The 27,831-nt window shown below is 35.5% G+C and overlaps 1 protein-coding gene across 13 annotated transcripts in view; it reads right to left on the reverse strand.

Annotated features, from left to right (window-relative positions):
• The window catches only part of PPFIBP2 (PPFIA binding protein 2), a 92,524-nt gene that overhangs the window by 40,440 nt on the left and 24,253 nt on the right, over positions 1-27,831 (reverse strand). For 5 of the 13 annotated variants that reach the window (XM_052694332.1, XM_052694331.1, XM_052694347.1 and 2 more), the window contains exons 3-4: positions 20,105-20,319; positions 3,692-3,784 (exon numbers count right to left, since the gene is read on the reverse strand). In XM_052694332.1, the coding sequence (XP_052550292.1) occupies positions 3,692-3,784; positions 20,105-20,319 (308 nt within the window). Of the gene's footprint in view, positions 1-3,691; positions 3,785-8,108; positions 8,205-11,875; positions 11,949-11,988; positions 12,082-14,282; positions 14,482-20,104; positions 20,320-27,831 lie in introns of those variants that run through there. The other 8 variants (XM_052694337.1, XM_052694336.1, XM_052694339.1 and 5 more) reach the window with 8 other exon arrangements.

The raw sequence follows: 27,831 nt of genomic DNA on the forward strand, positions 1-27,831 counted from the left end.
CATAACTTGCTCTATTGAAATAAACAACACTCCATTCTCATGTACAAATAGTTTGATTCAACTCCTGCCTGCTTAAATTGGTTTTGTTGGCTTTTTTTTTTTTTTTTTTTTTTTTTTTTTTTAGTATATAGAAGAACATTTCTAGAAGAGCTAGAAGACTACTTACAGGTAGCCTGAGTCAATTCATGTACAAGTCTGAACAATCAGAAAACAGTAAACAAGAACATAGTACACTGAAAATATTTTAAGTGGTATAGAAACACACATTGCTATTTCAGGTTCTATTGGTACTTTGTTTCCTGAGCAGGTAAATGATAAAACTGCTCATTTGGAATCTAACTGATTAATTGACTTCTTACAAGAAGAGAAAAATAGCTTACCTATAACAAAGCATGTCGAACTTACAAAGAATGCAGTAAGTAAAAGGCATGTTTTAGCAGAGGCAAAGTTCTATTAAAAAAAAAAAAATTCCCAGGTTTTGCAAGCCAAAACATGAAATCAAAAGAAGTGAGATACAGACAACAAATCCCAGGAAAAAGAAACAATAAGCCATACTGGTAAAGAACTGTGGGAATACTGGCTTGTGAAACTTAGGAAAATTAAACGCAGCACAACATTAGAAAGATGTGAAAAAGCAATGTTAATTCCTATGTTAAGCAGCACATACACTCCACGTATTATTTTTGTTATTAATTTATATTAAAACAGTTTCCACCACAGACAACTTTGATTACTCTAGAAAATGTTACCTCAATCAAAAAAAGAAATTATTATCAAGTTTGTATACTCTAAAATGTTTTAACAAAAATTTACCTATGCTCTCACATCCAACTCTGGAGTACCTCTGCTTAAAATCAATAACTATCCATTTTTTGGTTTTACCTATTTTTGTTTTTTACCTAAGCACAATGACAATGCTAGCTGGGAGAGGAATGCAGAAAAGTAGAGTGTTTTATTTTGATGTCTTTAAAATCAGCTGGTCCTAGAGAAGAGCACAGATGGATACAGAACAAGAGAAGACAGGAAGGAGCAGGTGGAGGGAGATCATGATATTTTGCCACTCTTGCCAAGAAGGGCACTAAGACACATCTGAGCTGGCAGGGAGAAAGTAACTCCACAAAAGAAAGTTTGTTGCTTACCAACTTTTTAAAATTTTGCTTGCATTACAAGGGTAATGGAACACAGAAAACCCTGAGAGGTCAGAAAGCAAGAAGAAGCAAACTCAAGCCCCTCCTTCAATCTAATGCAGTTTCCAGAGAAAGAAAACAAGCTTGACAGAGGGATTGAGGTAAAGTTCCACCCAGTATTGTAACCTGCAAGAAAAGTTGTGTGTATTAAATGTGACCTGCAAACCCATTTTGTAAAAGCTTAGCTTTAGAAACATTCTGTTGGATATTCCAATGCTAGGCTGAGATACATTAGCTACTTTAAGCTCATATTTTCCCCTCCATTTAAGATCACACCTGCCAGACTCTTCTGGGAATTAGTAAGCAGCACACGGAGTACAACCTCAGTCAGTGTACATTGCACTAGCAAGTCCATCTTGCCTTAGCAGTGCAGCACATACAGAAGACCTGATTATCTGACCATAGGTAATATGTTTTCTTTGAATATCTATAATGGGGTATATTGTGTTCAAGAAATATTTAAACATTGTACCTAGGGACGTGCTTTAGTGGGAAATATTGGTGATAGGCAGACAGTTGGACTGGATGATCTTGGAGGAATTTTTCAACCATGGTGATTCTGAACAATTGGCCAAATTTAAAATGGTATAAAGGTTTAAAATATCTTAGAAACAAGATATTTGTAGGAAAAACAAACTAACAGAAAAAACATAAACAATAAGAACCAGATAGCTCAAAACCTAGCCCAATTCTGTACCTTTGCATCCTCTTATTTTTGTTATTCATGTTCAACTGATAGAGAATTAGAACACCATGAGAAGTCCACCAGTGCAGAATGACCATAAACAGCTGGCTGCATGGCTTGAACTACAACCAAAATGCGTATATGCATATGTATATGTGATGACACAGGGTACAAAGGACCCCTTCAGGGCCAAGGCCACAGATACTTTAATTGAACCCTATGCTTCTGCATGAACAGCTGGGTTTGGTCAATGTTGCTTCAATTATGTGTATGCGTGCAAGTGTGAGAAATGAGTGTACTGTGTGAAAAGTTGTTTGTTCAAAATAGAATCAATGTGCTTCACTCAACTACAACTTGATCCACAAAAGGTAATCTAATAAATATAAGTTGCAGTGATGTCTCCCGTACTAGAAAAAAAAAAACAGGAATTAAGGAAATATAAACATTTAAGTTCTAACTAGAAAAACTTATTTTTCACCCAGGATTTGTTTTGTTGAATTTTTACTTCATAATGGCAGTTTTCATGTAATTGTAACTAAGCTTCAAGAGTGTGTCTTACAAATAATTTTTTGTTTATTTAACAACTGTGAGAATTCTGCAAACTTCTGTAAACAGTGAAGTGTGAAAAGAACATAAAAGATAAAATATATTCACAGAAACTAACAACAGAAAGGAGAACACTTACCCAGTTAATTCAAGTTGTTTCTTTTTTAATGTGTGCATACACATACACACATACTCTTATGATGTCCTTTCACAAGTGTGCAGTGAATAAATATGCAAAACCATTTAAAGAACATCCAGCTTCAGTTTTAAAATCATGCAGTGCAATTCCATAACAGTGAGGATATTCAAGCAAAAAAAAAAATCATTATTTGTACAATATGCATTTTTCCCAGAAAGAAAACATACGTGGAACAGAAATCTATTTGAAAGCAGGTTGGCGTGGTAAACTGAGAAATGGGAAACTTGGAAGAAGTTTGCATTTTTATTGTCATTTTTTTAATTCTCTGTTTTCACTGTCTCCTAATCTTTTTGATGATGCAGAGTATACAACATACAAGTATGAAAAACATCACTTCTGTCCACCTGTGATTTATCAAAAACATTCAATTTCTGATTTTTATTCCTGAGATTTACAAATCCTCCAGTGATGACCAAACCAACATCCATATGGGGTGTGTTGTTTTGCTTTTGAATTCCTTTTTGTCAAGATGCTGAATAGCTTCTCATATTACAACCTATCCATCCTCATAAATGGTAGCATGAAGAGACAAGTTACCCAGAGGAATGATAACACTGATGTGGCACACTTTTCCTAATTGAATTTTAAGGACTTTTATGGAGAAGAAAGTAAGGGAGGACGTGTTGTCTAGGAACTTGATGGTATACAATATGTTTAATTTTTCTCCTCCTTGAAGAATTTCAGTCTTGCAACTCAAAAAAAAAATAGAAAGAAAAAAAAAAAAAAAGTGGCGTGCAGAATCTAAAAGGTAACCAGCATAACCCAGCAAACCTAGTATGAAATCTACTACAGCAGCATTAAGACCATGGAAAAAAAATTTTGTAACACTGTCAACTTTCTTAGTCATTCTTCTTATTGCTGCTACTCCCTTCTCCTCCACTCAGTTACCTCACCATGAGACAAACTACATTAATTAAACAAATAATAAATTAACTCCTGACTAAATATCAGGAGTTTTTTTTTTCAATTTTCATTTGCTGACATGTTAACATTTGTACCACAGAAAATACGCTATCACTCAGCTTCTATTCACTGAATGTCAACTACATAGACAATGTTTTCTTTAAAACATACCTGCAGTATGAGAGACTCTTTATCACCTTCTAATCGTGCCAATCTTTCTTGATAGGTTTCATTATTAGTAGATGAATGATGATTCACCTGTGACTAGAGAGAAAAGGGCAGTATGAATTTTTGCAGTTAATATTAAAATTTCAAGCAGTAGTTCATAAAAATTGATATAGTTTTCATAATGCAAAACACAGCAAAAAGTTTGTCTACATACCAAATCTTTACTTTGTACACGTTAAGCCTTCTGAATGTGCATTTTTTAGCTGGATTTTGAATACTTACTCTTTTCCAGCACTTAGTAATTGTATAGGAATAACTTTGTTATTTTCCAGCAAATTACTGGGGTTTTTTTAGAAGATGCCAGTTTACCAAGATAAAAACAAAACACTGTTTACACTATTTGGACTCAACAGTATTTTGCCAAGGTCAAGGAATTTTGATATTTATTTATAAATACCTGCCATATGTATCACCCTATTCCTAGAAATTTACTGAAAGAAAAGTAAAAATTCTTTTCTAATAACTAACAAATAATTTCAATCACTAAATTCCCATCAGGAACTATTCTGGTTACATAATTACTTACATATTTCTAAACATCTCTGAAGAGCGAGACCACCTAATGCTTGGCCTATTCCTAAAAATTATATCTCATTTTCTACAGATTTTAATACACCAGAGACAAACACCCCAATAATAATAAAATAAATTCTTACAACAAGACAAAGACATATCTGCAGATTTTTAAACAACAACAACACCAAAAAAAAAAAAAAAAAAAAAAAAAAGAAAAACAAAACAAACTTTGGAAGAGTTCATAGTTCCATGGTTCATCATGCATCTGGAAGCTTTACGTAATTGCAGGACTGGAACTGCTTGCTTAAAGTACCCAGTTGTAATATTACCCCATAATGGTTCATTTCCCTATTGCAGGCAATGCTTTTCTGCCTCGAAATAAAGCATGTTTTGGTTACATCAGCTTTTCAGCTAACATAAGAATCCAGCTACAGTGTTGCCTGTATCTGCGCTAGTTTGCAGCACGCTACTCAATTACAGTTGCATGTACAGCAGCAGCGGGAGGATTGTCATCTGTGTGAACTCTGTTCTTTTCCAACCAAACAAGTTTATCTATTTTTTTTCCATAGTTTCCTGATCTCAGCTGAGGTTTAGAAGCCTAACTGTAAAAGAGACCATGAAAATAAACATAGCACTAATTTACGCAAAGCAAGGAGTAGTTACCAATCAAATGCCAAAACACACTTTTCAAACTATGAAATACTGAACTATGTATAAGTTTAGCATCTTTAGTAGTTAAGCTATGATAACCTTCGTCTCTGATGTTTTTGAAAGTATTTTAATCAAATATATACATCAACAAACAGGACTGAGACATATCTGAAGAAATAATCTGATTCGTTATTCTGCCTTGGAACAGATGATTATTTGCAATTCTTGTTTTGTCTGCTTCTAAAATCTCCAGAAATGAAAACAGGTACCAGTCTTCACAGGTAATCAAACACCATCAATTTAACTTAGGTCCTATGTATTAAGCTGCATGGTCTTACAGACTTAAATAACTTTTGTAGTACTATAACAAAAAGAAGGAATCCTTGTAAGTAAGCACGATTTATTTCTGTATGTCTGTGTAGGCAATCCTTCGATCACGGCTATAAATCCTCAATCACACTGCCAGCGATTTTGCTTTAAACTATGTGAAGAGCGAAGCCCTTTAGACCAGAAATCTTTACCCTCGGCAGCTAGGTTTCCATTACAGCCAAACACTCCTCTCCATCTCATTACAAGATTTTCCCAACAGACAGCCCACAGCCTTCCCCAGCATGTCTCTGACCCATACACCATGATAGGGGAAGACACAACTTCAAGCACCTAGGGTACAACAGCAGACTTCTAGGCAAGAGAAGATTCTCTGAACAACAAAAGCCAGCAGTGAAAACCACTCAGTCAGGCAGATCTTTGCACCTGTTATGCTGTTGTAATTTGTTATTTTCCTATGCTAAATGTAACCAATCATGTAATTATTCCCCTGCTCCCTTTACAAGCACAGCGTTATTGCCAACACACTTTTACATAAGCAATCCATCATCAGCATAAACTACAGTTCAACATTTTATATAATCAGTGATTGAGAATTAATTCAACGACAAATAAAGCAAAAATTTCACTGCACTCACATATATCAAATATGCAGCCCCAATGATGTCTGCAGCACTGACTGATAAGGAAATATCCTATGTTGGAACTTCAATACTCAATACCCATGTAAGACCCAGTAGATCACACACCATTGTGAGCACGGAGAAGGAAAAAAATACCAACCCTGTCCACAGGTCAGACAGAACGCTCAGATAAGTACAGGACAGTACAGTAGACAGAAAATGGCCTGCTTAAAAAAAAAAAAGTGGCTGATTGACACACAACAGTTGTTTAAGACTTTGGAAGTCTTTGTGGCATGCATAAAGACAAGATAAAAAATGTAACATGAACCAAGGCCATCTGTGCATGGTTGGAGTGCATTCAGCAGTTGTGAAAGACAGTACTGAGATAAAACTAAGTATAGTTACATATCACACGTATCGGCAGGACCCAAGTATAGGACACAACACTGAAGTCAAGACTAGACAGCAAATCAGGGTAGGAAATCACAAACACACACTAAACTTATGTAATCACATGATCGAAAGGTTGAATCACCAAGATTTTCTATAAAGATGTTACTCCAGAAAAAGTAGAAAATTAAAAACCATTCCTTGAGCTTCACAATTTATAGCTAAATGTGTTAAATATATTTCTTGCAATGAAAGAATTGGTAGCATAATACATAATAAACTTTCTGATAACGTGATGAAGAAATAGAAGGAAATATATGTTCAGTCAAGGTGATTGGAACAGTTACAACTGCTGCAGTGCTGCAAACAAGAAGTCAAGTATACAGCCTACGTGCTCTGTTAAGACAGAAACTGCAAAGCAGTTTCTTGAAGCACCTATACTACACTCTCCATAAAGAACCTGGGTATTCTTTAGTGCTCCGACTGCATCAGATACAAATACAAAATATTTCCTTGAACAATTTAAAACCAACCATTTCTTCCACTTTTGGAAAGAAAAAAAAAAAGAAATTTTTGCATGTCAACACCTACTTCAACTTCTTATTCATCTGAAGTTTCCAGGTCTATCTTGAAAATGCTCTTTTACCTCTAACTTGGACATAACACTGATATGTGCTGGAAAATTGAGCATTTAAGTATCTTTTACGTGATCCAGGAACTACAGAATCCTATTCCAAGAAAAAGGCTCAAACATTATGATTATGATACCATAAATAAATCAGAATATAGATCATGATTCAACAGCTTCAGGTCAAAATAAAGATAAGCAGCAATAAATACAGCAAGAGTATGGCAAGAAAGGCAGGACATCTGATCAACTAGTTAGCTTAATTTTCAATAGCCTTCTCAGATAGGAGCTCAGAGTCCAGCAAGTGAGGAATTTTATGGTTTCTTCCATAGTTTTATTATTTTTTCCGTGTTGTTTTAACAGGATGCAGCATACTGTCAGAACTGAACAACCACCACTGTTTAGAGTTTCTGTACAGATGTTCTAGTCTGAAGTTTCTGAAACAAACTTGTTGAATCATGACAGACTGTAGGAGTAAGTCCCTTAAAGGAAGCACACTTCCAAGATAATGGAATTGAACAGAGGCCAATTTATGTTCTCCTCATGTGTTAAGTTTAATCTCCAAGAATTTCCAACACAGCTAATTTTAAAACTTCTGAAGTTGATCAGCCAGCTGTTACACAATTATTTTTCACTAATGTCTGGGTCTCATATTGGGTTATAGAAGAAAAAGAAGTTGAGAAAAGAAACTTGGCAGTCAGCTAGACTGGTGATTTGTAAGCTTTTTCAATAAGTCACTTGCCTCACAGAAAACAGATAATGGCAAAACCATCCTTTCCTCTTATTCAGTCACACGAATCAACTTCAGTTCCACTGATAATTGAATCAGATGCTTACAGCAACTGGAGCGCTTGCATTAGTAGGAAAGATTAGGGACAAACTTGATAAATTGTCTGCTGTTGCAGTTTAGAAGCTGAGAACAAGGAGTGTAGCCAGCACAGTTCAACCAGCCAGTTTTCCACAAACTACTAAGAGCACAAAGACTGCAGGAAAAATGTAGACTACAGACATTTTTCAGTCTATTTGGAGTTGATAATATTTAGAAGAATATGGACTTCCCCACTCCCCCCCTCCACTGTTTTGGGTCAGCAAAACTGATACTGTGTTACAGTTTTTGCTGTTGCAATATTGAGTCAGAAAACACAAAGAGTGAGTAACCAACAAAGGAAACACTTTGATTTTGGCACGTATGTATTAATATAAATTTAATTTATTCTTTCGATACCTGAGATATATGCCCATGTGAATCTATGTACATTCACTCAGTGTACTTGAGGAGGGAGAGATGGCTGGAATGGGATTTCTGGATTTTGCCTTTCACCTGAAAGCAGAAGTAACAACTGGATTTTCTGTTTTCTCCTGTTCCTTTCTGACTAAAGGAAAGTGAAAATCAAGCTAAAACAGCTAAGAGCACGCAGTACAAAGGTAGGTAAATTTATACAGTCCTTAAAATCAAAGAAATTTCACCAAACATTTACACTTTTATCAGGAGAACTCCTAATGCTAGTACTTAAAGGAAGATGTCCATATGCAAGTCATGACGTTCATCCTCAATATCATCAGCTTAAGTGATACAGCACGAGCTCAACCGCGTCACCTTTTGCTAGTAGAGATTATGTATAGTAGTCAGAACCACTAATATCAGGTCAACCATCGGCTCAGCCGTGTGAAGACTTCAAAAGGAAAGTCCAAAGTAAGCTGCAAGAGTTATCAGGTGTTTTGATTTCACATGAAGGCATTTCTTTCAAAATGAAAAGCCTTAGCACTTCAGTGTTTTTTGGACAAGAGATTCTCCATTTTGCTACACTCCATCCGCTGCAGTTCAAATAGCTCAGTTAACTTACAATTTAATTAGAGACCCATTACACCATTTAGTTCTGTAATGAAACACAGTAATTTTTTTTTAATTATACCTATATACCCATGCACAAAATTTGGGCTATGTCATTTTTATTCAGAATAGTGTGCTCCCAGTTAAGGTCAGACAGCAGGATAAGAAAGCAACAGGGCCAAAAAGGAAACTGTGTGGGAAACCTTTAACCCAAATCCCTTGGGAGAACCAAAGCAAACCCACGTTAAAGACAACAATTCACCATTTGGGAGGCAGGGAAGAGAAGAGTTTTAGGCACTTTGGATTCCAACAGAAACTTAACAGCAGCAGATTTATGCTTAGATCTTGTAAAATAACATCAACTACCTACAAAATGCTTCCCACAAACTGCCAACCAACTACCTTATGAGAATGATGCTGCTGTCTTAGCTGCAATGATATAAGTGCCCTATATACATACAAAAAATTTTTCATATCCTTCTAGAAAGAGACAACTTCAAGACATGCTTCTTTTGTTATTTCCCATCACCTACTTAACTAGGCTTTATGCCTCACTAACCAGATGTCTTTGAACATCTGAATCACTAACAAATGAAACCAGTGTGGTATCATGTTGCTACGGCAGGTACCATTCAGACCTAGGCCAGAATAAACAGATCAGATAGTTCTGACGTTACGACCACAATATCGTATGCCATAAAGTGCAACATAGCTGTGCTCATCAAAGAGTTATGCCTTCGGTATTAGGCAAAATATTGTCAACAGAGAAAGTGAGAAATTTTACTACTACTGCAGGCAATAATATATATACACATTTACTGTTAAAAGATAGAAAAATTAAAATATAAAAAAGCAGTAAACAAAGGAAATCTGTGATTCATATGTATTTTCTCTTTTTTTTTTTCTCTCTCTGCTCTTTTATTTTTGTACCGACACTGCACATATGTACAGCCTATTCTTGGCAAACCACTTTTCACAGATCATTTTAACATCAAGAAAGCCTAATGGAAAGTCTTGAAGCGTGGCAACACTTTATTCAGATTTGACCTAAATATTGCCTTGTCTCTCCCGTTGCTGCATGGTGCTTCTGTACATATTGTGTTACAAGATTACTGATTAAAACCACATCCTTTGTTCTATGCATCTGAAAATTGTAGTTTTATTCCTTATTTTCCCCTGCCTGGATTCACCATTATTTATTTAACAACTGTTTGCTGCCCTAATACAGTCCAAGCCAAAAAACACCATGCAAATATGGCATGACAGACTGACTGCAACATCAAAATTGATCCTGGTTTCTGAAGTGACTTCTCTTAATGATGAAATTGGAGCCAGTTCTAGCATATTTCACCAGAGTTTATGAGAGTCTTTTGCAATTACTCTCTGTTAAGCGCCACTCATTAGTCTGGAGCAAAAAGCAACGGTATTTAATCACAAGGCCTTGGATCCTTAATGCTACCACAGTGCCAGACATGAGATGCTAGGATTCTGGAATATGGAAATCAAATAAATAACCTTGATTATTTTTATTTTTTTACAAGATCACTTATCAAATAAACTTTGTATCACAGTGCTCAAAGTTCTCCCGGGAACTACGAAAGATTGTTTTCAGTTCTCCTGCACCCCATATATATTCAACCCCTAACAGCGCCTGCAAGGAAAAGAACCAATACTGATATTCTCCTTTATGTATCTTACATAAAAAGAATTAAGTGCAATCATTTAGTTATGCAAAACAGTTTGTACTATATTTGAATACAATGTCTTTCAAAAAGGTACCATCTGTGAACATTTCTGCATGACACCATGACACATTCTTCTCTGAAGCGACTTCTTTCTCACTGTTTTATCATTCTCAGTGCACAGAGAATGCAACTCAGTTTGATAATAGCACACCTCAGCCTTTTGCCAGCAAATCTATCTTTTGGATATTAATAAGGAAGCAGAGGTGGCAGATATATCATATTTAAAACATCATTTAAATAACAAAGTAATGTGATCTCAAAAACCACTAAAGAGTTATCTAGTTTTAACTATACAAAACACAAATTAAACTTATAGTGTAATGTTCCCAACTGCTACTTCCTGTTGTCTCTTCTTCACTCACCCACTCAATTCCCCATTTAATCCCCTCCCCATCCATACTCCAGAAACACAAAGAGTTTTGAGGAAGAGATCTAAATATTTTGTAAGTAAACTGAACTTCAACATTCCCAAGCTTTTGTTAAAGACTTGAATATCACAAATATTTTACATTCAAAGAAGCTACCCAAGTTAAAGTTCCTGTTCACATTTAGCACAGATATTCACCTACATTTTATGTTTACGCAGCCAGTTAAAAATAGTGTGCACATATGTATGCATGTGTTTTTAATCAAGGGCCATGCAGAAGCACTAACATAAATAGCGTGCATGGAATTTATAACAAAAGTACACAGTTAAAATAGATTTTTTATAAGTATAATGGCAAGATGTACTGCTCACATGATATACAGTTAAATCAATATTGCAATTTAATAGAACAGTTTACTGTGAAGGAACTATTCACATCCCATTTTAAAAATCATAAAAACTGAAAAGTAAATAGTTAGAACCTAAGAAACTTAGAAGCAAAGACTAGATGATTTTTCCAAGATGATCAGACTTTTTTTTTTTTTAATTTTGCAGGAAAACAAAAATTAATCTCCTTCTATTACGCAGTTAATTCATGTTCAGATTCACATTCATCACAAGAATGAGGATATTAGCACTGCCTTTTAAAAAAGCATAATTTAATCAGAGAACTGTGAGCAGGAAAAAAAAATACCACCATTTTTATTCAAAACAAAAGCACACTAAAAGATCTCAGGCAGTTACAGCAGTGAAAAATTAAGCGAAGAACCAGTGCAAATGTTCCTTAATTTTAAACCACAATGTGATAAACAATGTATTCTAATTTTTTGCCATACACTCCAATGTATGCTATGCTTTGCTATATTACAACCTCAGGAAATCACGAGCGCGTACTAGAGCCTATTGCCGTTTGTTCACAGACTGACTCTAGAGTTTTGTTTTTAAAGACATAGACAGCTGATCGTCCCCCTGCACAGCCTCCCCCCCATCAAGCTTCCTCCTCCTGCTTGAAGAAAAGTCCCTAATTCCTTTCTCACAAAGGAACTTACATTATTTCAGGTCTGAGGCACTCCGTGCGTTTCCTTCCGCAAAGCTGAGAATTCTGACTTAGATTGGTAACATGCATTTACAAAGACAAATCAAAGAACAGCAAATCACTTACCCGCTTTAGCCACGTGAAGTGCTTGTAAATATCAATCTCACCATCCATGCTTTGGGCCCATCTCAGCAGTCACGTTCCCAGGGCTAAAAGAAACTTTTGGAAGCAAGCGCGCTGCTTTGTTCTACAGGATATAGCTGTGACTTCTTCCCCTTTAAACCCATCTACTTCTAAATTCTTGAACGTGTGTACACATTTCAAGTTAAATCTACTGCCTCTGTCCCACAGTCTTATCCCAAACACTTCTCACAGATGTATATATAATGCACAACTGTATAAACTTCAGACTCTCCCCCAAACATCTGTTTTTTTAAACAGCAGATCTGGTTAGCAACCAGAACAATGTAAATCTAAAAACACTAAAAATATAACTTGCTAAACGGTCTTTAAAAAGGGATCTTTCAAGAACAGTATAAATCTGCAGAAACTATTCACTTTTAGCGCTGAATAACAACCTAAAATTATTAAGCTGTCACTGTGAAACTATTTTCAAGTAATGCTTTCCCTGGCTTTCTGCTTCAAGAGTGGCTGGAATTCATTACAAAGACCCCCTATTTCCTGTCTCTGTTTTACTCCCTGTTTATCGTAACACTACTCAGCCTTCTCAGTTTATTTCAGGCCCTGACTAAACCTAAAAATAAGTTATGCTCTTTGAATTAGTGGCCTGTCCTCACAAAAGACATTATAAAAAAGGAGAAATTCAAGGACGAGTCAGTGGATAATCTGATTATTCCATAAATAGTGCCAGGAAGGCAGTTTTCCATCTTAACTAAAGATGATGATACCCTTTTTAAGATTTTTGTCTGCTTTTGCTGAAACCTCGTGGAATGGCAACTTTTCAAACTTGCAATACAGAGATTAATGCATATGCAAAGCAACATTCTGGCAAAGAAGGGATCTTTAAAAATACTCCCTGTTACTGTGGGGTCCTCTAGTGCCTCTGCACAGTACTTATGACTACACTCTAACCTTTCCCAACAAACTTCAGTTTCTTGATATGTTCCACTATTAAAAATGGCTTTGGTCTTAAACTGTAAAACTGTTCCATATACAAACACAATGTATTGGGCAATGCCTGTTAACACCAAAATGCTGCAGTCCCTTAGGATTTTTTGTGATGATCTCAGAATATTTATTTTGCTCCACTTTTTTTTTTTTTTCCTTTCAGTTCCTACAGCCAAATACATTCATGCATTTAAGACAAAGTGCAAGAACATGGAGCCAGGACCAAAGTTGCCCATCACACTAACAGTATATGCAAAGAATTTGAAGTCTGAAACTGCATAATGCTCTGAAAAGCAGTTCTTAAAGGGATCTATCATACTTAGCCATCTATCTACCCTTCAAACTGGAAATCCTAGATAAAGGAGTTTCTGCAAAGAGTTTTACTATTTCAAATATTCTCGATCCTTCTGACCAGTGCATGTCTTTTTTGGATCTTCCAAGTGACAAGCAGAGAAGGATACAAACCTAGACTACCAGCCTTCTTTGAGTACTGGACAATAATAAATATATGAAGTTCTGTGACAAGTAAAATGTGAAAGGTTTTTAAAAAGTTAGTACTACAAGTCTTCTAAAGATGCTAGAGTAACTAAAATTGGCAGAAAATGGAACAAGATAAAAGAACTTTTCTAAAAGTGAACCATGCCCTGAGACAGCACCTGAAAAGAACTCAACTTTCTCTGTACATCAAACATACTTATTCTATGCCAATTGTACAAGTTTTTATGCTATGATAACATTAGTGAGAGCAGCTCTTTCTTGGATAGAAATCATTTGAGATGCACTCAGTACAGGACATTTCTCTGTGTCTGATAGCATCTGTCATAATTGACTAAGGGGGTTCTCTTAAGATTAAAATATGAAATCCCTAGGGGTGCTTTTATTTCCCAGAAAATGAGTTATCTGATTATAAAGAATAGCAAATGCATCAGACTTTCTCACATTATGGTGTATATACATACACATATATATATGTGTATATTTATACACATACTGTGTACAGCCAATTACAGAATCCCATATCCATATTTAATCCAGCTCAAAACACAGGTTGCAAGACTTATTTCAGGCTTATTTAGCAAACTGGGGGAAAGTACTCTGTACTCTCTTAAGACGCTCCACAACATATTACGTCTTAATGATTTTGCTTTACAGCAGAGAGAAAAAAAAAACAAAAAACCAAAAAACACTGAAAGAAAATTGTATTCTTCCACTTACAAGTACCTCAGTGTAGCATCTGCAGCTAGGCAAGTATCAATTTTTCCTGTTAAAAGTATTTTAAATCACAAACGTACCTTATTTTTGCCTTGTCACTTGTTCTGGATTTCATGCAAAGGTCTCTTGATTTTGTTACAGTCATTCTTCCTGATTAAGAGGTAAACGTGCCTGAATTTTCTGCATCTTATCAGCTATGAATGTTGACAACATACATTCCAGACAGTCACGTGTTCCCTTTCAGCCTGTCACCTGCTTGCTGAACTTTATGTCCTGCTTGAGCTTTGGCCTGAAAAAGTTTCAGGCACCAAATGAATTCAAATCCAAATTTGCTTAGAATTTCTCTGGAAAAACAGGTTATTTCCTCTGGGCAGTGTGAAAGCATGGAAAATATGTTGCAATGTGAGGATTGCTTCATCGGGTTAGTGCTGTGTTTAAGGAAAAAAAAAAAAGCAAGTGAAGGAAATGCATGTTTACGCATAGTTCTTCACTGAGCACTGACTTTTCGTTGAACGGAGAGCTAAATATCAAACCAAATAAAATAAAATCAGCCCCCAACATCACTGTAATGCCAATACCCTCATCTAAATAAGTCAAAGAGAGAGAATGATCTAGCTGTTCACTCAGTATTAAGTTTTCCTTCATCCATTACTCTACATCCATTACTTCCTGATCCTTATGTTTGAACTGGCTTGGAAGCAAAGGGATTAGAAACACATTATATCTGGGAAAATGTCCTCAACATGCCAAATTCACACACCTCTCATTGCTATGATGCAGAAAAACGTGAGAACTGGAGAGCGAGGAGAAAGAAAATATGAGAATGCACCTGCACGAGAATACAGGTAAAAAAAGAAATAGCAACAGAAATCCTTTTTATATACTGAGGAAAGTTAAGCATTTCAGTTCAGAGTCTTAATAATTACTAATTGACAATTTCTAAAGGACAGAGCTAGATAAAACTTATTGAAACAAACAAACAAACAAGGCCTACTTCATTCTCTACATGAACATATTTGCTTTAATTGTAATAAACAAATGAAATCAGCATCTTGGGAAAGACCATGAAAAACATTATGTGGACAAGCTCAGCTATTTACAAAGACAAGAAACGTGCCAGCCTACTGTAAGCTACTTCATAAATGTGAAGTGTAAAAATAACTGTAACTTGTTTTTCTTTCTGAAATATCACAAAACCTGAAAACGTTTAGTTGTGTTTGAACTGAACATCTTTGTTGACTGTTGCATTATTGCCTACTGTGTAGGTATTTTATAGAATTACATTTTTACACTAAAGTTTGTTACATTAATGCAGTATACCATATTTAAAACAATGAAAAGCAATGCAGCCAGAAATGAAGTGACAGAACACAACGTCAAGTAAAAAACCGTTACCACCCATAACATTAGCTACAAAACTAAAGACAAACGTGATACTCTGTGACTTAGTGCAAAGCCACTGAAGACAACAGCTGAAAGAGTCCTAGGCAAACGGAGTCCTAGATAATGTAAATGAATCATATTCATCCTTTTGAAGGCTAGCATGCAATTTCTGCATACAATCATTAATTCCTACGAGGAGGCTTGTAGTCCCTCTGACAATATCAAGGTATCAGATAGCCCATATGGGTAAGAATTGCCCTCAAGGGCTAAACTTCATAGCGTGTCACCAGGCTACCTTGAAATATTGGAACATTTAACATAAAAACAAGTCTTGATATTATAACCAGAATACTGTCTCTCATTCATGAGTGCTGAAAGCCTATGGCCATAACACAGTTCTGTTTAATTGCTTCTGGTCATTGTAATTGAAAGTTGACTCTATTAAGTATTATTGGTCATTACATGGTTGCAAGAAACTGCAGAAAACTAACCTCAATACATCATTTTAAGAAAAAGACCTAGACCTACTTGCTGCAAAGGTATTTTCAACTTGCTTTAATTCTTTGTGCAGAATCGATTTTCCTATCTATGAAAAACAGCTAACACAGAATTACACAGAATAGCCAGAATTGGAAGGGATCTCAAGGATCATGACTCTCCAACCCCCTTGCCACACGCAGGGCCACCAACCTCCCCACTTCATACTAGACCAGACTGCACAGGGCCGCATCCAACCTGGCCTTGAACACCTCCAGGGACAGGGCATCCACAACCACTCTATGCAGCCTGTGCCAGCACCTCACCACTCTCTGTAAAGAACTTCTCCCTGACATCCAACCTAAATCTTCCCTTCTTAATAATAATATCTCTAATAATAATAATAATACAATGAACTTCGCTGACAGAAAATATGAAACTGACTCCCAGACAAGCAACAAGGGAATGTTAAATAATAATAATAATAAATCAATTCATCCTGGCTTAGGTAAATTCCATGCAAGCCATTTACACCTTCCTTCCCAGTAGTTCCAAGGCATTCTCTAGTATTCATAAAGAGTAGGCATGAAGTATATTGCTGCTTCCTGTGTGCTGAGAATTACTCTAACATGTTTGAGGAAGTCAGAAGACCAGACCAGCCTGTTCAGGGCTTCCTTTCATCACTAACTCATTGAAAAGGAGCTGGAGCACAGCAGAGGACTGGGTCACTCAAAATTCAACTGGAACAACTGCTGAGAAAACATATCCATCTAGTATTTCAAACTGGAAATAATATACATAAATGCATACAGAATAATGGCTTGGCTATACCATCCCAAGCAGACTTTGCTGGTATATTTTCAATTTAGCATGTGCCAACGCCACTTGGTAACGGGAAGATTCAGCTATATATAGCTCTGTCATGACTCTCAACATTTGAGTCCTGCAGTCAAACCTACCAGGAGATAGATGTACTGGATTTAACTGACATTGCTCACAACATATTCTCTTCCCATTCAGCTGTTGTTGATGAGTCCTACTGCTGCATACATGTAATTCTTCTGTTTTTAGTAGCAATAACTTACATTCCAATTAAATATTTATACAGTACACTTCTAAAGACTTCTTGTAACAACAGTTCATATACAAGAAATATACAATTATTTTTTCTTTTAACTAGCAGAGGATATTACTACTATACTCCATCTTTATAAAAGTATTTGTTCGAGTCTGTCTTGAGGTATCTTGCCCTGAGGAGAATGACCAGGGGGTCCTGATGGACAAAAAGCTGGACATGAGCCAGCAGTGTGCTCTTGCCATCCAGAAGGCCAATGGTATCCTGGGCTGCACCAAAAGAAGGGTGATCAGAGGGAGGGGATTTTGCCTCTTGAGAGGCCCCATCTGGAGTACTGTGTCCAAATCTGGGGATCCCAGTACAGGAAGGACTTGGAGCTGTTGGACTTGGTCCAGAGGAGGGCCTAAGATGATCAGAGGATCGGAGCACCTCTGCACCTCTCCTATGAAGAGGCATTGAGGGAGCTGGACCTGTTTAGCGTGGAGAAAAAAAAGGCTCCAGGGAGACCTCATTACAGACTTCCAGTATTTAAAAGCAGCTTACAAGCCAGAGGGAGATTGATCTTTTCCACAGCCTGATAATGATAGGACAGAATGGCTTGAAACTATTTAAAAGAGAGGAGATTTAGGTTAGATGTTAGGAAGGAATTCTTTTCTCAGAGGGTGGTGAGGTACTGGAACAGCTTGCCCAAAGAAAGGATTCCCCATCCCTGGAGGTATTTTGAGGCCAGGCTGGATGGGATCCTGGACAGCTTGATCTAGCGATTGGCAACCTTGCCTGTGGCAGGGGGTTGGAACTAGATCATCTTTAAGGTCCCCTCCAACATAAGCAATTCTATAATTCTCTCCCCTTTCTGTTTCCTCAAATTTAGTGCCTTCAAAAAAAGATTTTCAGAATTAAGCTTCTAAGAAAAAACATCATGAGGAAGATACTCAAGATTTCTCATGAAGCAGCATTTTAAGGATAAAGCTACACAGTGAAGTGGCTGAAATTTAACATAAACACTCCACTAGAAGTAAGATCAGGTTTTACAATCATGAAAATAATGGTTTTCACCTATTTTTAAAATTATTTTAGGACCTCTGTAAGAACACTAGAGTTCTCCTTTGTACTCAAAGAAGTGATCAACAAAGATGAATTAATAAATGAACAGTGTAGACAGTCAAAGTTCTAAAATAAAACTGTACCTAAATGTATTCTCCCACAGCTCATTAATTCAAACATAGCCCGTTGTTACTGCAACAGTTAATTTTTAATGCTGAAATTACTATCTACTTCATGATATGTCCTGTGGTTGTTAGCAGTACTAAAATATTTATTAAGAAGCAGTGAAACCACACACAAAATGGTTTTATGTATTTGAAGTTTCCTTGAAAATTCTTTTAAATGTCTTATGACAATCATCCTCTTCTTTGTTGTTCAGTTTTCAAGGCCAAAGAATTTACAAACATAAAGCATGTACAGAGACTGCATGAATGCACTTGGAGGCACAAATTTTTAGTATAGTTCTTAAGTAGTAAAAAAGCTACTATTACTGAAGCTTTATTCCATTTTTGTTTCATCAAAAGAAAACCGCTTTTCTAACATCACAAAAATTATTATATCCTCATTCCATTCTATGTAGTAACCACCTAAATTCAATGCTACTTCATCTATCTCAAATCAATGTTGTTGAGGTTAATACAGTACAGCTGAGTGCAAATTCAATATCTTGACGTTCAGAGATACCAGACTACAGAAATTCAAAAAGGAGCCTTTGCAGAATACACAAATTTGCAATATGTGGAAATTTTAGTTCCACAAAAAAGTACAAAATCCAGCTCCACTTGAAACACTCTATCACCACCAGAGATCCCATTAAAAATAAATAAAATTAACGCCCTCCAATGACAGAATAAGCAAAGTAATGTCAGATGTGAAACAAATCCTGAAGTTTTCCTACCTTAGACACAACTAAATTTTCCCACATATTTGGTATATGTAACAGAATTGTTAAGAAACATTTGGTGATACTTAATATCTAATAATGGTACTAAATGATAGAATTAATGGAAGGCAAGACTCAATAATGACATCCAACTCTCGGCTCCACACAGGACTACCAAAAATTTTAAAACATGGAAGTTTTGTGCATGCTTATAGTTTTTTTGTTTGTTTGTTTGTTTGTTTTAACTGTAAAGAAAAAGTGCACATTCTAAGATTGAGCTTAGTGGATGTTTTGTATTTAAAAAAAATAATAAAAAATTACACCTACTATGCTGAAATCCCCTCATGCATACAGATGTCCTTAAAATAAGTGTAGAACTTGTCCATACAAAACAGGGCAAAATATTTTAAGAACACAGTGGTCTCAACATACTGTGCTATAAGATCTGCTCCTCATCTGGATACGGTTCAGTCCTTTCAATAAAGCCAAATGTTAATTCCCTATCTATCCCAACATAAACATCTCTCACTCAGAAGCTAATGCTCTTTTCGTTTACCATCATTGCCTGGTGTAGAATATACCTTGGAGTTTCAGAATACCAACAAGCAAAAGGATAAAGAATCATGCATCTTATTCCTATTTCTTACTTCATCAGACAACATCACTGAATTCCAAATTGATAGATTTAAAAATGATAAGCTTTATTTATATACACACTCATATGTTATCTTCAGGAAAGAATGAATATCCACAACAGAAACAAATAAAAGCAAAAAAAATGTCACAGAAAAGTTCACTTTAAGCTTTGCTTTTATTACATCCAACACAACCTAAGGCCTATCAACTATTCATACTCCTGTGTTCATTTAGTCATCACCTCATAAAGTGGTGATATCAACAGCTTTTTATGATTACTTAATATCTGCTGCAGTTCTCTCAGACAGATTTCAGTCATTATAAAAGTCACTGAAGCATGAGAATACTTGACTTAAGGCTGTTTACAAACAAACAAAATGATAAAGTTAGAAGTAAATACTCACCAGATTCTCTTCAAACCACTCCCGTATACATATTGCTGTGGCCCCTGGAATTTGATTTCGCAGTGCTTCTTTCTCTTGAGGATCCTCTAACATTTCCAAAGCCATCTTTAGATCTTCCAGGAGATGCAAAATTTGAAATGTGCCCAAATATACTGATGGAGCAGGTGACACAATATCATAAGCACAATTAGCATACTCTGCAGCTGACTTCGTACCTAAAAGAAGCGAAAACAGGAAAGTCTTATTTCAAGTGACAAATATTTAGCTCTACACACTGCTATATTTGGACTTCAAATATTGACAAGTTTAGATACTCCCAGTAAGACTTAGAAATAAAGCAGTTATTAGTTAAATAATGAACACTTTAGAATTAAACATCAGAGCAATGTACAAGCATATTTCAACCTAGACAACATTTACAATGTCTCTTAAATTACAGACTCCAAACTTCACCACAAATCACCTGTAATTTTCCATGGTTACCATGAGATGTCACTAACTTCTCAGCTACACAGAAGTCTCCACACAGAGCAGTGTTTCTCAAGCAAAACAAGCAAGATTCGCTCAGCCCTTTGACAAGAAACTTAAATGAAAATAACCTGTATTACCAGAAATGGAAAAATATGTAACCTCAAACAGGTTTAAAGCACTTTTCACTGAGAACAAACTACCCAAAGTTCTGAGAACTTTGTGAGCTCTCCAAATTACAGAAAACTCTAAAACCCAGCCACTCGCTGATATCCTTTCAGCATCAAACATCTTTCCTCAGAAACATATCTCATGAAATGAAGAATTATAAATTATAATATTTTTGAATCTTTGGTTTTAATACCCTGTTTAGCGAGCTATCTTTTTTTCAGTTCTGAGTTTCATTTGACACCGTTTGGTTTACTTAACAAATACTCAGATGGAAAACTTGTAAAACTTGTAAAGCTTGTATTGGCTTTACTTTTTATGGTTTATTTTATTATATATTTAGTTCATTGCTCCACGTACATAACAGATTGCACTCATGTATGAATTCATGCCCGTTCTCTTGCATAAACAATCCCATGTTTTCTCTTATTTGACTTCATGGGAGATACTTACAAAATAAAAGGATTGAGAAGAGGACAGTAACATTTTACATATGTATGCTGTACTGCATCATTGATCCATACAAGGTGATCAAAATCATTTCCAAAGATTTTTCCACTCTATCCTCTTTTTACCATCACTTTCACCTTATACTTAAGTTGGAAGAGGAAGAGAAGTCTTCATCAAGTTTTGAAAATTACTGGCTAAGATTTTTTTTCCCTGAGCAGCTGTATTTAATTTGAAACACAGACATATGACTAATCCAAGTTTCCCTCTTCTGTGCACACTACTTTGCATTAATCAATGTTCTTTCATCTGTTATGGTTGTTTATCAGCTCTGATTTGAACACTACATGTTGTTTGAATCCAGTGAATCTAATGGTATTTTACATATAGCGCTATATATATATAATTTAGTAAATATAGCTCACAAATGCATTAACATTATGTCCTGGTATACTTGAGTATCTTCTGAACCTAGATGGGCTTTTTGCCAGAACACTAATTGATCATTTGATCCTAACACTGCTTTCCCATCTCAGTGAGTCATCGATCCAAGAAAGCATTTCGTCTCTCATTTTGTGAATGCTAAACTTCACAATAATCTTAAGGGAAATCTAAATAATATTAACCAGATGTTCTTCAATTACTGCTTTGATGACTGTGATCTACCAGATCACTTACCTGTGCAGATGACTGCGTCATTTTAATTCTACTGTTCTATTTATGTGTTGTTTGAATCAAAACAGTGCAAAGGCATCCTTGGACATTTCTAAGATTCAGCAACACTCAGTAGTATTGGCTGTCAGATAGGTTGTTTTCTTTGTTTGTTTTAAAGCAACACATTTATCTTCATTACCTGACTATTTAATATAATTCTAAGCTCTTTTCAAACATTTAGTCCTATTCACTTGTGTTACATATAGGTTTATTTTGATAAGTGTAAGAACTCATTTTCTGTCTAAGACTGCAGCCAAGATAATATTTCTCTTCAATATCCAGTTCTAAGACTGCTAAAGACAACAATTTTACCTCCTAAATCAATTTGTCTTCCAGATTTTTTTTCCTTTTAAGAGAATCATCTGCTTTACTGAATTTGATTATTCTAACCAATAAAATATATATTCTTGTTTATTTAATCCTCCTCAATACCTATGCAAGCTGTTTATTTACTTCCTAATGCAATTTAATCTAGCACAGTATGAACTAAAAACAGAAGTTTGCAAATTATGTACAACAGGAACTTACATCATATAACATCTTAAATCTTTTCATTTGGCCAGAGAAGTCAATTCTTATTTTCCTAAAGAGATACACACAAGCTGAAATCAGAAATAGCGTTGCCAGCAGAAGAAGTGAAGTGATTGTGCCTCAGTACTCAACCTGGTGAGGACAAACCTTGAATGCTGCGTTCAGTTTTAGGCCACTCACTACAAGAAAGAATTTGAGGTCCTGGAGCATGTGGGGCAATGAAGGGCAATGAAGCTGTGAGAGGTCTGGAACATGAGTGCTATGAGGAGCAGCTGAGGGAGCAGGGATTTTTTAGTCTAGAGAAGAGGAGGCTCAGGGGAGACCTTATAGCCCTCTACAAGTACCTGAAAGGAAGTTGTGGTGAGGTGGGGTTGTCTCTTCTCCCATGTAGCTAGCAGTAGGACTAGATCTGCAGACGATGCTTCAAGATAAATACAGATTTAAAGCAAATGTCCTGGGTTTAAATTGATTATGTTAGCAGCTCAGACAGTTTACACAGGCAATGTAAAGCCAAACTGTACAAACCACTGTAGCTTGCTTGTGGAAAGTACTGGTAACATCTTCTCTTACCCAACTAAACACCTCACTGCTTATCACATCTTGCTTCCATTCTCTGATTACAATGGTGACATGACACATAATTACTATCATATCCACCTTCTTCAAAAAACAATTTAAAATTCTGTAGGAAAGTTGTGATTGTTCAATTCAGTATTTTACTTGTGAAAGCTTCCTATTTTACTGCTTAGATTCAAGTGGATCATAAGCTTGCTTCTCTTATTTGCTCTCCATATAGTTTCATATTAAATAGATTACATACAGTTCGACAGAAGGACAAGAACACATCCTGAAAAATTAAGTGCGTAGGAGTAAGTACATCAATTTGCATTAGTTTAAATCTTCACATCATCACACTGCAAAATACATTAAACTTTATCTCCAGACAGTAAGAAACTGGATCTCTTTGCTGACTGAAAAAAAAAAAAGGAAAAAAAAAAAAGGAAAAAAAAAAAAAGGAACGCCGCAGTGCAAACAAACTTCTAGATGTTACCAGTAAACTCTACCCTTAACAGCAATTGGTATGCATCTGACTTCAGTATAGGCAACTGATGAAGGGAAGAATATGGTTCAGTCACTAGAATTTTATTGATAGTCAAGAGAAATGAGTGTAGTTCTGAACTAAAAAAAAAAAACAAAGCAGCAACCTCACTGTATGATTTTCAGCAAGTCAGAGTGTTCCTGTATCTTTTTTTTTTTTTCCCAAGGCCAAAAAAGGACACAGGGGAATCTTTTGTCATTATATTTATATGAAGTTCAACATGATGGTATTCTAGGGCATCACAATTAATCATGATGAATGTATACCTTAAAGAGGGAAAATAATAAAGGAGGAAAAAAAAAAGTAGTGGATAAAGACAAGCTGCTCAATTCTCACTTTCACATACAGCCAGTGGATGAAGAGGTTAAAGTGTACTACTTTCTAGAAAGAATAAGAGAACTATTAAAAGAAAAAAAAACAACTTCAAGTTACATGTTTGGGTTACACATTGACCATGGAAGCACACTGTGTGTTCAGAGTTACTTTCAGTTAGCTGAATGGTTTCAAAGAAAAGTCCCTTTTGGGCAAATACATAACCTATTCAGAGAACAACACTGTTTGCAGCATGTGAAAATAAATTACTAAACAGTACTATTGTATTAATATTTACTACTGTAAACAGTACAATAAAAATCAGAAAACCTTGCCAGTTTGAAAATCCATTCTCTTCAGCTTCTATTATAGACATTCATCTGTCATTCATTATCACTTTTAGCAGTAAAAACTGTTTCTCATCTCTCATTCTCCCTTGCCCCTTTACTTCTTCTCAGCTGCATTCATCAGTATGATCTGTTCTCTCTAGTATATGTATCTATTCTCTCAGTATAAGTTTATTCTCTCTAAAACTGCCTGAATATGGTAATATTAAGCTCAACAATTAGTGGTTTACAAAGAGATTTTTCCTGAAACTGCTGATTTTTTTAGTGCAGAAAACAGTTAAAGAAAACATTAAAAAAAAGTTACCTCAAAAAATCCAAACCAAACAAACTGACCTTCAACAACAGACACCCCTCTATTCCCAAAATAAAACCAGCAGAACCCAAAAGCTAATTCTAAAGTGGGGTACAGATTGCTTCCTATAAACCTGAAATACACAAATAATTGAGTTTTATCATTTATTCTAATCACCTTTGGACAAAGTTATAAACATTTACTCTGGCTTTTTAGTCAATCATTGTTGCACTGCTACAATTTTTTTTTTACCTGAGTTTTTACTCAATGAGTATATAGGTTGTCCAAGTTCTTCCTCTCTCCTTCAACTCTGCAAAGTATAATTCCCTTTTGAAGCATGGGTCTTCTCTTTTTCTCACGAAGCCCTGAAAACTTGAATTTATGTAAACTAGCAGTAAAGTTTTGACGAGACAAAATTCAGACTTCTCACTCCTAAGTCTTCTCTCAAAGGAGTGGAGAGGTAACTCACACAATCCTTTCTTTTAATACAATAATGCAAAATACATCACAAATGTTGTATTTTGAATCATAGCTTGCATTAGCTGATCCTTAAATGTCTGCTTTTAGATCTTTAACTACAGTGAACAGCAACAGTTAAACTGGATTAGCAGGAAGCCCTAGAATAGTTTCCAAAGCTAGAAGTGTAGATTATGGCTATAGGTCATAATCAGATGCAAGTTTCATGTAGCTTGGATGATTTTCAGCTGAGCTTTATTTACAACCACTTGTGGAATACTTTAGACAATTTTCAAGAGCGGTCTATAATTTCGTATGCAAATCATCTACTCAACCCTTTTCCTTTTACATGCTTATAGATTTCAAGCAGTGATGCTCAGCACGTTACATATGGTACACACAACTGCAACAAAGATCTCCCTTATCTGGAAACACAAGCCAAGCAGCCTTACAGGTGGTAGAGAAAGGAGGATGGATTCTGCAGTAACAGAGCAAATTTAGCAAAGGTAGGAAAACACAAATCTTAATGTTGTATTTGAGGTCAAGTATCAATAGCACAGGAAAAACACAATCAACACATTTCATTAAAAGACAAAGAAATATTTCCATCAATTTCTTCACTTCTCAAACATTTCTCCATAGGCATTTACACACACACACTCACAAAGAGTGCATTTAGAGCCAAAGAAACCATTAGTCAATTAAAAGTGTTGCAAGTCAACAACTACCTCTCTTTTTAGCATAAAAATTCTACAATGGCTGTAGCAGCTAGTGGTAACACTAAATAATGTTCAATGACAAGATACATCTCTGCAATCAGGAGGAAAATATCTGCATCCAGTCTGGTTAAAAAATAAAAGCATAATTTCATAAAAATCATTCAAAAAATTAATACTTTTTTGAATCAATTTCATCACCTAAAGTAGAAAACAGAACAGCTATGATTCTGCACTTAAAGAAATTCTGTTTGATAGAAGTTGCTCCAATCTACCTCTTAGAAATCTGTCTAACAACCAAATGAGTCATATACTGAAGAATAGATAATGCCCTATAAACCACAAAAAAACCTCTGTGTCTCAAATTTTCAATTATATGGGGCTATGGCCGTCATGGTTGAACTGCCTTTCTTTGCTACATACTGTATTGGCAGTTATTTACATTTCTCTGTCTTTTCCAGCCTTTGCTACTATGCCAGTGGAATTTGACAACATCATACTCTGAAGCCAGTTTCAATCCTTTCTCTTCAAGCCAAACTTTCTGAAACTTTTCATGGCAAGCTGCAGAACATCTTGTCTACCAGTTTGAACTTTAGCTAGAACGTGGTTTTAACATCAGAGACAAGTAATTAAATACTGTTAGGCAATTTCCTCCACTCCACACTGGCATAACAACTCCATTAATCCTTCTAAAGAATTACTCTAGGAGAGCAATACTTCCAAATCTATTACACTAATAGAAATTTTAGCACATATGGACTATTCTCACATGAATTCCATCTCGTGCTGTTCCATGGACATGCTATATCTGCCTTGAGTTAAATTACGCCAAAACTTAATACAAATACCTATGATGCATGGATTTTGTTTTGCATAAACACAATGCAGTACTGCAGTTCAGGTATGTTGTTATTGGTACCCAGTCATTATGTGGTTCTTGTTTTATATTGACAGTCCTGCTTCTCAGTACTCGGAGACAAAAAATATTCCTGTTATAAAGTTTTCTACATTTTGAATTAAATCAAGAATTTGCAAGAGATCGTCTAAATCTGCTGTTTTGCTGAAAAGGCAGGACCACATTCAAGGGAAATCAAAGACCAACTTGATCATAAAGGACAGCTTTGTCTTTTACACATGCAGATGTTTAAAGTTGTTTTAAGTTGATTGTTTATAGCAAAATTCTCAATGCCTGTCAGCTCCATCATATTTTTGGAGTATTCACCTGTTTACAGAGAGATTCCATCAGCATTACAAAGAGTATCTTGGCCCTCTATCTTGTGAGATACCCACACCCAAATCTGTGAGAAAAAATGCTTACAATAGTGAGAATATGGGAAGCATGTTTGGGACAGCAGCCCAAATAGCTATAACAATTTCTTGCAAGGTTAAGCACTCAAAATTGAGGAAATTCCGAACTTTAAGTTGCTCTGGCAACCTTGAGTAAGGAATGAGTAGACAACACCTCACAAGTGCAATGATCACTCTAGATGCGATGATTTTCGTATGTCTTTAACCATATACCAAAACTGCATTTGAGCAGTTATATAAGGTCATGCTTAAAAGCTACAGTGTATGTAAAAGCCTGACAAAATACAGCAGCAAAAAAATATAAAAGTTTGTGAGTTTACTTCCTCTATGATGGTTAACAAACACAAAAGAAAGATCAGAGAGTCGGTGTGAAAAATTACAGATTAAGCACATAAGCAGTTAGATTTTTTAAAGGTTTAGAAGATTCAAAATTGTTATACATCTGTTACTGCTAACAACTTCTAAGACATTATTAATTAGCTTTCCTAAGGTCAAGTATCTGAAGCTAAACCCTAGCATCTAACAAGCTATAACAAAGGTTACAAAATGAGCACACAAAATGAGTATTTCTAATTTTATTCATTATTATTAATTTTCCTCTAATATTAAGGATAATTGAAGGTCACCTTTTTCATCTTCTCTAACCCTCTTACTATCTTGATATACATTTTTACGAGATAGTTAACGATAGGAAACTATTTATTCCTCTATCAAAGACCTGATTTCAAGTCATCTACAATTTCATTTCCTTTTGAATATCTCTACTGCTATACGATCTATGCATATTTTCTAGCCAACGGATTCAAAATGTCACTGTACTATACAGAATATTGTAAAATTTCTAAAATGCTCACCTTAATTAATATCTA

Source organism: Tympanuchus pallidicinctus, unplaced genomic scaffold, assembly GCF_026119805.1.
Source record: "Tympanuchus pallidicinctus isolate F22 unplaced genomic scaffold, pur_lepc_1.0 scaffold3, whole genome shotgun sequence".
Lineage (NCBI taxonomy): Eukaryota > Metazoa > Chordata > Aves > Galliformes > Phasianidae > Tympanuchus > Tympanuchus pallidicinctus.